At 35.4% G+C, this 10388-nt stretch overlaps 1 protein-coding gene across 1 annotated transcript; it reads left to right on the top strand.

Moving 5' to 3' along the window:
- The first annotated feature begins 3983 nt into the window (after positions 1-3983).
- On the top strand, positions 3984-6119 carry LOC137399738 (uncharacterized). The gene is made up of 4 exons (XM_068085951.1): positions 3984-4073; positions 4559-4659; positions 5327-5433; positions 5969-6119. Exons 1-4 carry the CDS (start codon positions 4022-4024, stop codon positions 6117-6119), a joined length of 411 nt encoding a protein of 136 aa, XP_067942052.1. The 5' UTR covers positions 3984-4021.
- Positions 6120-10388: the final 4269 nt, after the last annotated feature.

The following is a 10388-nucleotide window of genomic DNA, read 5'->3' as shown; positions in this document are numbered from 1 at the left end:
TGGGCTGGTAAGGCGAGCAATGCCAATGATACCCTTAAATCCAGTGAAAACATCTGTTGATAAGAAATGCAAATTATATAGAGCCCATATAGCGTTGTCTGCTTATTGTTGAAACCATGCCAATAGACATCTACAACAAAAAACTTATAGCCTATGAATATGTAGATCTTTAGCTAGCTTTGCTTTGAGATATAGGTTAAATGAACATGTAGGTCTTTATGTTGACTTTGATATATAGGTTGATTGAGATTGAGAATGGATAAAAGCACCCACAAGCTCATTGATATTAAATGTTGTACAATGTTGCTAGATTACTATAACGGGAGCGTGACTGTGTAGCATGGTTCAAGATGACGCTCAAATTGTTACGCTGATAAATAGACTTGGCCATTTTAGGGGTAGTACATTTCAGTGCTAATCGTCACTAAATACATGTACTTGGTAACTTTTGGGCGGGGTTAAGCTAAGGCTCCTGTCTTTTTCGTTAGCCTTTCAGTAAGCGAACAACCGGCCTGACGCAGACCCATTACGTAGCTTTTTCAAACCTCTGCCGTCTCTAGTAATATAAATTTACAGTTTTAGTCCTAAAATATATGTTGTTCTACTCCCGGTTAATTATATTTAAAATATCAGTTGTTTTAGTTTCAATTTATTATATCTAAAATATAAGTTGTTCTAATCTCGATTTACCGTATTATATTCGATCAGTTGTAACATTAAAAAAACTTTCTGTTCGGGAATATATATTTCGGCAGTGTCGAGACGTTGGAAGTCCAGCACTGGTAAAACAGTGCTATGTGTAGAAATGCAGGAATTATGTTACACACTATCATGTTATTTGGCTCCTCGTTGTACGTTTACCAATTTCAGCGGTCTAAAGGGAGCAATGATAGTTCTAAGAGAAAGAGTATCTATAGTCAAAAGAAAAAGAGGCAGTCATTTGCGCTGTTCTCACTTATAGATCTCAATATTAGCCTGTAGGAAGCTGTTTAGGTGCTCAAGTTCTGTTTTTATGTCGTAAAAGGTTGTTGTTTGTGTGAACTCGTTTTGAGTACGCCATGGAAATGTACTGATTGGAAATAATGACTAACTCTTGTTATTTTTGTTGTGTCTGGTAGAGGTTGACAGATCTGTGTACTTGTGAATGCCTCTAATTTCCTTTGGTAGTTTTCTGATCTATTAGTTAATACCCCTTTTTAATTGTTTTTTTTTCTGAAGATCTTTTGATTTACTAGGAGTTTTACTGATTGCACGCATCGCGTATATTTCTCGTGGTTTAGGCCTTACACCACTTTGGTATCTGGTTTCACTAATGTATCCGTACAATAACATAATATTATTTTCCATTAAAATTTCAGAATGTATTTTTGCAGAGAAATAGATTGTAACATTACCTAATAAAGTTATTATTGTTTATTTGTTTAGTATGATTTTAATATATGTGTGTGTCATTCTATTAAAATTCTAAAATGTTTCCAAACAGCAAATTGTATTCAAGAAAAATATGCTCAGTTTTCGGTTCTGAAAACATGCTGGTGTGAACGCTCATACCTGCCAACTGCCCCTTTTACCCAAGCAAACCTGTTTTTTGTCCCAATCTTCAAGTAGTAATCATATACTTTCTACTAATAAACAACTATGTATAAACATATTTGTGGCATTCTCATCTATCAATAACCTCCACCTCTACGACATGTGGTTTTCATATGGAGTTATATTATTTTTCGCTGTGGTGTTTTTAACTTTTTATATGCTATGAAAATTTACCCCACTTATCAAATCCTCGCGTTTTCATTGCCCCTAAAATAGACTCTCACTCCTTTCTCCACTTCAGGGTTGGCAGGTCTGTGAACCCTTGTGTGTGCTTACTTAACAATAGACATCTAGTGTGCCATTTTGCCTTATAGTATCAGATTGCATTTCCTTTTGTGTAATCCAAAACTGTAAGATTTCATATAGCATCAAAAGCTCTGTTTCCATACATTCAAACTTGGATATCTTAACGCAAAATGTTGAGTTATGCTTTGATGATGCCATTTTTAATGTCTGATGGTAAATTACATATTAATAAAATATACAGACTTTGTAGGATAATATTTTAAGTTTAATTTTATAATGAGCTATCAGTGAGTAAAACAATGCAAGAATAGTACATATTTAATAGGGTTTGATTGAACACAGTTGATTAGCTGATATGTATTATAGAGTGTTATTGCTCCTGATTATGCCTAAACAAAACATTATGGGAATTTATTCAGAGATTGCATAAAAAGCTTTTATATTTTTTGCAAGTAGAACAAAGTCATTATTTTTATGAATTTATATGAAATCATTCTGGCAGACTGGCACTAAGCTGATTGGAGTTCTGTTTTGGCTAAATTTGAAGCGGAACTTGCATGTTTAATTTTTGTACATGCATCTTGCAGGCCTACAGTTCGGATAAATACAAAAAAATAGATGTATTTGACTCATCTATTAAGTAAAAAACTTGATTTTCAGCTGTTCATTCAGAAAAAAACATTAAGTGACATCTGACAAGCATGGTTAGTCTATGTAGCCACTAATCCATCTAAAACATTTTTACATTATTGAATATTAGTACCCAGATACTCTAGTGTGCCGTGAGAGGCCGCCAGGTTTGCCGATAAAGCACAAGAAATAACTGTGCAGAATTATTAGGCAATGTCAGAAGGCGGTCAATCGGCACAGGTGTACAGGTGTTAGAGTGTTGGGCTACTAAGGCAAATGTCATGAGCTTGAGCCCTTATGGAGCAACATTTTACCCCAACCTCTAACAGACAAACGGATGAACACGGTTCCTATTAAATGTGAAGATTGTAGATATCACACTAGACTAGTTGTAGCAGGTATTCAAACTAAAAAGTATGACAATCAAGTTTACAATTCAGTAAAGTGAGGCACTATTAATGGTTGCATGGCGTTTAAGGCAGTTTATAGTTTTGCGTTTTTGCAATACCGAAGTTACAAAATTGCTTATAGAGATATTTGTAGCATTGGTAACTGTTGCTGCCATAATGACATGAAGGTTTTGGCATACTCATGTCAATTTTGGTCTCAAGAGACCCATCTTTACAAGTATATTTGTTTCGAATATCGCAGTTCATAAAAATTGACTGGTAGTAAAATCGCCTAAGATATAGTAATTGGCATTCAACTGCTTGAAGTGGTGTGAAACAGACTGGACCCCCGAGATGGCAAACTAAAGTTCTCATTTACAACATTGTTATTCACTGAATTTGGTTAATAGTTATAAATTATTAAATTAATCCTCATTTTGTCCTGATTTCAAATATACAAACCCAACAGCTGTAAAATTATTTTTGATTTAGATTTAAATTTTGAATGATTATGTAGGCCAAATTCTAAAGATTTCATTTTTTAATGGTTGAAGATAACGATCTGTACAGATATGATCACACCACATACATCTTTATTTGCCTATTTCAAGTTGTATGCACGATAAAGCTCAGACTTTTTGTTATAACCTCCTCACATCTCAGCATTCTTGTACTGTACTTTTCGGACTATTAGCCGCTACTTTTTTCTGATGATTTGAGCCATGTGGCTTATATAAGGGTGCGGCTATTCTGTGGCCTTTTCTTTCACTGCTAGGGCGGATTAACCGGAATCTCCGGTTAGTGTGCCTCTAGCAGTGAAAGAAAAAACGGAACAATGCCTAATGGTACTGTTCCGCTGGGCACTAGGTTAAAAAGCGTCGGTTAATATGAAACAGTGCTGTTAGGCACTGTTCCGTTTTAAACGGCAAAGTCGCCGCTGTGTTAAAAAGCAACGCCCTGAGTTGTGCAGTCTATACAAAGGTGCAGCCTATGTATTGTTTTATTATCTATTATTTATGTATTGTTTTTTGGAAAATAAGGCAGATGCGGCTTATATAGGAATGCGGTTTATAGTCCGAAAGGTACGGTATATTTACATGTTTTTTATCAGCTATTCTGTTCATAGATGATAATGGTTTTGGCAGGCGATGAATATCTGATGAATGGAAGAACACAGTATTACATCAAACAGTAGCTGGAATTTTGTAGTCGAAGGTATGCTTGCCACTTTATATACAGTTTTACTAGCTAGCTACTGATGCATTTATATTCCTTCTATTGTATTTGCCCTAGCCAGACTTTCATGGTCAGGTATTAGTGTTATATATTTATATATATCGGAAGGCTTGATTTAACCTTCGTCGCTCGTCACCAGTGTTTGTAATGCGGGTCAAATCTTGGAGAGTAATAGCAACTCTTCAGATTTGATACTGCTAATCATAAGTTACAAGTGATTACTATACTAAAAGGTTAGACTTCTGGCTTACCAAACATGATAATCCCTGATTTAGAATATATCATTTTGATGGTATTTTGACAAATTTCTATGCTAAGCAAACATGTAGTCATATTTTAGATTTTGTTTATATGCACATTCCCAGAAGGTCTAACCACTGTTATATTAATAAATTCATTGTTTGGCAGATGACAGACTAACTCTTTTAGTACCATGTTCACAAGCATTCTTTCTGCTCTTATAGAATATCTTAAAAGAGTGACAGACCTTGTTGACTCGGTGGTTTTGATAACTCTGCTCGGGGAAAAAATACACACCTTTGGAACCGAAATTCAATTTACTCAGGTAAAGTTCTAGTGAAGTGATATACGCGTAGTTGTGCTCTCTCTCACCAAATGAGTGAGAGAGATAAACAACTAAGTGATAAACACGTAGTTGTGCTCTCTCACCAAAAGAGTGGATGACTGTTGTCATTGTTTTTTACTATACCTCGGGAGTTAATAGTGTCTTATTGATGGTAGGCTCTTGTCAAAATATTGCTGAGAGCTTGCTCGCTCTATCATACGAGGCAGGTAGCCGAAGTACTACATTACAACAGAGATATTATTTAATGCTGTGTGAAATAAACTGGAAACTGGAAAACTAACATCCCCATTTACAACGTTGTTACTTATTGTGGATTTAATCGATAGCCATAAATTATATAGCAAATTAATCTACATTTTGTCCTGATTTCAAATATGTAAACCAAACAGCTGTAAAATTATGTTTTTGAATTATTATAAAAGGCTAAATTCTGAACATTTAATTAATTTAATGGCTGTAGATAACAATCTGTACAGATATGATCACATCACATACATTTTTATTAGCTTATTTCAAGTCATATGCCAGTATGACTATATTTTAATAGATTTCCATTGTCAGGGATTGTTAGAGCTTAATATTAAATAGAAATGCCGGGATCAGTTTACGATTGGCTATGGATTGTGTGTTGTACTCTTGTTCATAGGAAGAATTTAACAGTGTCAAACTTCAGCTCATCTCAAGTCCTTCAGCTTCGACATTTTGCTTGGCTGGCAGCAAGTACTTTGTGACAAATCGAGCGAGCTGCCGAAGGTAAGTTAGGCGCTGTCGACATTGTGTCATAATTCTTAGAGAGTAAAGTTTCAAAGTCAAAATCAATTTTAGGTAGCCGATAGTTTATTTCTGAATTTGTCAAATAAATAAAGATGAAGCGGGTGTTGATACTAGGATTTGTATAGCAAAACTACAGAACATGTAGTGCAGAAGAGTTTGAATGCACAAATATAATAATTTAAACTGAAGTTGTTAAACGTTCAACTGGTACAGCCTCTCTTCATTTTCGGCTTATAATATGAGAAAGTTGAAAAGTTGGAGAGGAAGCATCTATTTAATTCACAACCTGTGGTTACATTCAGCCATTTGTTTAATTTCATGTGACTGAAATCAACAACACCCAGTTTGTTGAGCAGCCATCAAACAAACATGATGACTGTTATTTTCGCCTAACTTTATTACTCCATCAAAGGCTCTTTAATAGTGTCGAGATGAAATCATCAGTTTCATCTATCTGTTCCTGTGCTTATGTATGGCCTTTGTAATACATATAAGCTCATTTGGTTACTGTTAGTCTTTACGCGACAAGCAAGAGAAGACAGTCTGGAGTTGCCCTCCACTTGCTCGATCAAGCCATAGTTGTCTGTACTCATAACAAGAAGGTTTTACCTGGAGCATTTTATGAGAGCACACACCGATTCTGCAACTTGATCTCTCCGCTATGAGTGACAATACTGGCAATGTGGTAAGCTGTTTACGAAAATCTTTGTCAACTCGTTGCAATCATGTGTGGAATCTATTGAGTAATACTCATGATCAATACCCTAATCATGAGTATTACTTATGATTGGGGTACTGGAATGATGGAGTGGATACTACTATAATACACTTGCCTTCCAATGTCAACATGTTCACGAGCCGGTTTAACTAAAGTTTGTGGCTAGCAAATTGTTGAACAAAGACAAAAATTTCCATTTGCCATCATTTTTTATCTGCCATTTTTTATCTTTTATTTTGTCTCTGTGGATGCTATCGTCATCTCGTTTTATATGTTCTCATCGGGCGGTGTGACTTTTGGCACAGGTTGATGACAATGAGCTAGACCCGGTAGAGGCGGGGTTGAGCAAGATTGGATGCTTGGAAAAGCACTGGGCTGTGCTGGAATGTCATGCTGAAACCAAGGATTGGAGAAAGTGCCAAAAGGAAGTCACTGACTTCAGAGAATGTGTTACAAACGCTTCAACGAGCAATGCTAGCCGGGCAGCTTTGAATAAGTGATGAACTGAGGCGTGTTAGTCATTTTTATTACTGTTTAGTATTTATATGCCATTGTATAGAAACTTCGAAATAATTGTAAATAAACCTGATAATTTACCAGAAAAGGGTTTCACTCTTGGTATAGAAAGAATTCAGTAGCGCTTATCTTCTTTATTTAGCGGTATTTACATGCATATACAGTAGAAAAGTGTAAGTACATACATATATAGTAGAAGAGTGTAAGTATATGCATATAAAAGAGTGTAAGTATATGCATATGGAAGAGTGTAAGTATATGCATATAGAAAAGTGTAAGTATATGCATATAGAAGAGTGTAAGTATATGCATATAGAAGAGTGTAAGTATGTGCATATAAAAGAGTGTAAGTATATGGGTATAGAAGAGTGTAAGTATATGCCTATAGAAGAGTGCAAGTATATGCATATAGAAGAGTGTAAGTGTATGCATATAGAAGAGTGTAAGTATATGCATATAGAAGAGTGTAAGTATATGCATATAGAAGAGTGTAAGTATATGCATATAGAAGAGTGTAAGTATATGCATATAGAAAAGTGTAAGTATATGCATATAGAAGAGTGTAAGTATATGCATATAGAAGAGTGTAAGTATGTGCATATAAAAGAGTGTAAGTATATGGGTATAGAAGAGTGTAAGTATATGCCTATAGAAGAGTGCAAGTATATGCATATAGAAGAGTGTAAGTGTATGCATATAGAAGAGTGTAAGTATATGCATATAGAAGAGTGTAAGTATATGCATATAGAAGAGTGTAAGTATATGCATATAGAAGAGTGTAAGTATATGCATATAGAAGAGTGTAAGTATATGCATATAGAAGAGTACGTGCAGTAATTCTCAAATTGATGTAAATCTAGCTCTATCGGTAATCACTGGCTTGCATTTTTAGCCAGATAAAATTAAGCACTACTGATGTGTATTCTGGTCAGTGGAATTATCTTGCCTTCAAGCATTGTAGGGGACAACTTGTGTAGGTTTTGTCAGGACTATTGCCAGTTGTTGCGAGTGGCTGTAGCGCATCATTTGCCTTGAAACTGAAGGGTTGTTGAAGAACTCTAATAATCCATTCTATGCAGGTTTTTGGTCTACACCTGTGTAGACGACTCCCAAAGCTATTTGATGGTGATATTTAATACCAAATATAGACCAGATACAATCATTCAGTCGTGCTGGTGCTCCTACGCCCAATCAATTGGGCTAATAATTATTATTATTGTAATTATAATTATTATTATTAAAATTACAGCCTTATCTATTGTTTTATTGCCAATAAAGTACTATATACACATATATATTTAGAATACCAGCTGTTCAGAATTATTTACAGCTTGGCGTTATCCTTTCTAGCTAATCATCCAACAATATGTAATTCAATTCGGTGATTTTAGAATAGCCTCAGAACTGCCAAATGCATCTTAGGAATGCAAGTGGAAAGTTGCACTAAAATGGCTTCATTAAGTCATAACATTGCGTGTACTAGTTTGAAAAAAGTAACAGATAGTCTATATATATATATATATATATATATATATACTTCTCAAAGTTGGTCTGTTTGTGTTTGTCTAGCTCTAGTTATTAAAATCTTGAAATAAATAATCCGTATCGCAGAAGATTCGATCTCGGACCCTCCCGTTGGTCAGTTTAATGCCTTACCAATTCAGCCACACACTACCAGCCTTGATGGATTCATTAGGCGATATATGCCGCTATATGGGAGCGAATACACTACCGCTCTCCATTACGACGCAATGTGATGGCGCAGCGTCATGGAGAGTGATAGCGTAATTTTATGCGTGCTCATCAGTGAGAGCAAGTAGTTAGCTCTTATTTGTACACTTACTCAAATTATCCATTGAAATGTGCCAGGCTAATGGCAAGAGGCAGTCCACAACATTACCTTTCATTGTTTATAAGCTGAGTTTTAATACCCGGGTAACGCCGGGCATCCAGCTAGTATTCTATATACGCTGTTAATAGGTAGTTGTGTAGTCCCTTTTGTTAACAAGTCAACAGAATGTCAAATGTCAAAAATCCAACATAACATTAAAGTAGCAAAGAGAATATACCATATTTCTGATTTGTAGTTGTTTTTTTGTGAGGCATCCTTTGTCTTCAATATTAGCGCTCAGTTTGGCGCCTTTTTTTACAGATTTTAGAAGGTTATTGCTTATTATTTTATCTCAATGTAGTAGCTCAACAGTTGACTTAACCTTTTGGAGAATCTTGGTGATTAAAGAACAATCTTACTCGTTAGGGCTAGTAAGGGTTAGTGTAGTAAGGGAACGAGGGAAGACAACTACTACAACAGTTAGGGCTAAACTCTTCAGCTCTTTCATTTACATAGGCTGGTCACGCCGAATATGTTTACCTTATTGCTGCTGGCATTTCCATTCATCATTGTCTAGTAAAAATAGCGAGTCCAGTACGTGTCACATTGTGATTCTTATCTCAACTAGTTAAACTTTAGTGTTAAGAGTTTTGTTCTCTTTTGCAATCTGGCTTGCTAAACGCAAAGGAAACAATATCAATAAAGTTATGTGTATATATATTAATAACGTACTATGCCTTTCTGGTCTGTAGCTGTTTATTTTAGACGTATCCTTTGTTCCGATCTCCAATCTCTAAACCCAAATCAATCTGGCACCTTATTTGTAGATCTTAGAATGCTGCCGGTTATTATTTTATGTATCTTAATGTAGCAGTGCAAGAGCTGACTCAGCGGAAATCCTAAAGCAAAGTTATCTGCTCACAGCACACAATTTCAAAGAGCTTATGAATATTTTTATTGCTCAACATGAGTAGATGACACCGATTTTCTCTAACAATACTCAAACATATGTCTACTACCAGAAAATTAGCCTTTGGGAAGGAGTTATGTACAATGTAAGATGTATTATATTTAGAACAATGACCTGCAAACGGCTCACTGTAGCGTTAGCTCAAATCTCTGTGATTCTTCAGGTGAATTTTACATTTCACGCACCCAATATGACTCCAGCAATTTAAAGTCCAGAGGAAAAATGGTTAATGTGCAGTGAAAATTGAACCTTAACAAAATCTTGTTCCTGTCAAGTCATAAAACACTGGGAGATATGACAAGTGTCAGGTCATTATTGTTAATTTGATATGAAACACTGGAAGATATGTACAGGTGTCAGGTCATTATTGTTGATTTGATATGAAACACTGGAAGATATGTACAGGTGTCAGGTCATTATTGTTGATTTGAAAAGGTCAATGATGGTGATGCTGAAAGCTTTCAGGCAGAAAACGTCCCTTGATGGCTGACATTTACAAAGTCCTACCTTTATTTGTCAAGGGACTTCTACCTACGATGGGAATTATCTGGTTGTCATCAGATGGGAATTGCACTATTTTTTAGTGAATGTACATCATTGAGGGGAATAGACAAGAGGCATGACACCTAATTACAGGTATTGATTAGAAGTAATGGTTTTTCTCTATATTAAGGCTGATCAGATTACATTATGCCATTTGCCATTTGAACGCTGCAACCGTAATTAAACATGGTTTCTTACTGTTTTGGTGACTGGACTCAAAACAATTTTGTTTGTAACGCGACAAGAAGAAATGACACACTGCTAATGACTACGCCATTAGAGTTCTACACCGATATTATATTAGGTAAAACCTTTAGTATATTCTGATTGTAATGGTTACCATGGTTACCTGTTAT

Source organism: Watersipora subatra, chromosome 7 (assembly GCF_963576615.1).
Source record: "Watersipora subatra chromosome 7, tzWatSuba1.1, whole genome shotgun sequence".
Taxonomy (NCBI): Eukaryota; Metazoa; Bryozoa; class Gymnolaemata; order Cheilostomatida; family Watersiporidae; genus Watersipora; species Watersipora subatra.
Note: the sequence above shows the minus strand (reverse complement) of the source record. Positions and strands in the feature narration are given on the sequence as shown.

What these genes read in the sequence shown, in the direction of transcription:
- LOC137399738 (XM_068085951.1), top strand. Translation starts at nt 4,022, where the DNA reads ATGGAAGAACACAGTATTACATCAAACAGTAGCTGGAATTTTGTAGTC. An exon ending in CCGAAATTCAATTTACTCAG is followed by an intron (nt 4,660 to 5,326) that starts GTAAAGTTCTAG and finishes TCTTGTTCATAG; the next exon opens with GAAGAATTTAACAGTGTCAA. An exon ending in AATCGAGCGAGCTGCCGAAG is followed by an intron (nt 5,434 to 5,968) that starts GTAAGTTAGGCG and finishes GGTTACTGTTAG; the next exon opens with TCTTTACGCGACAAGCAAGA.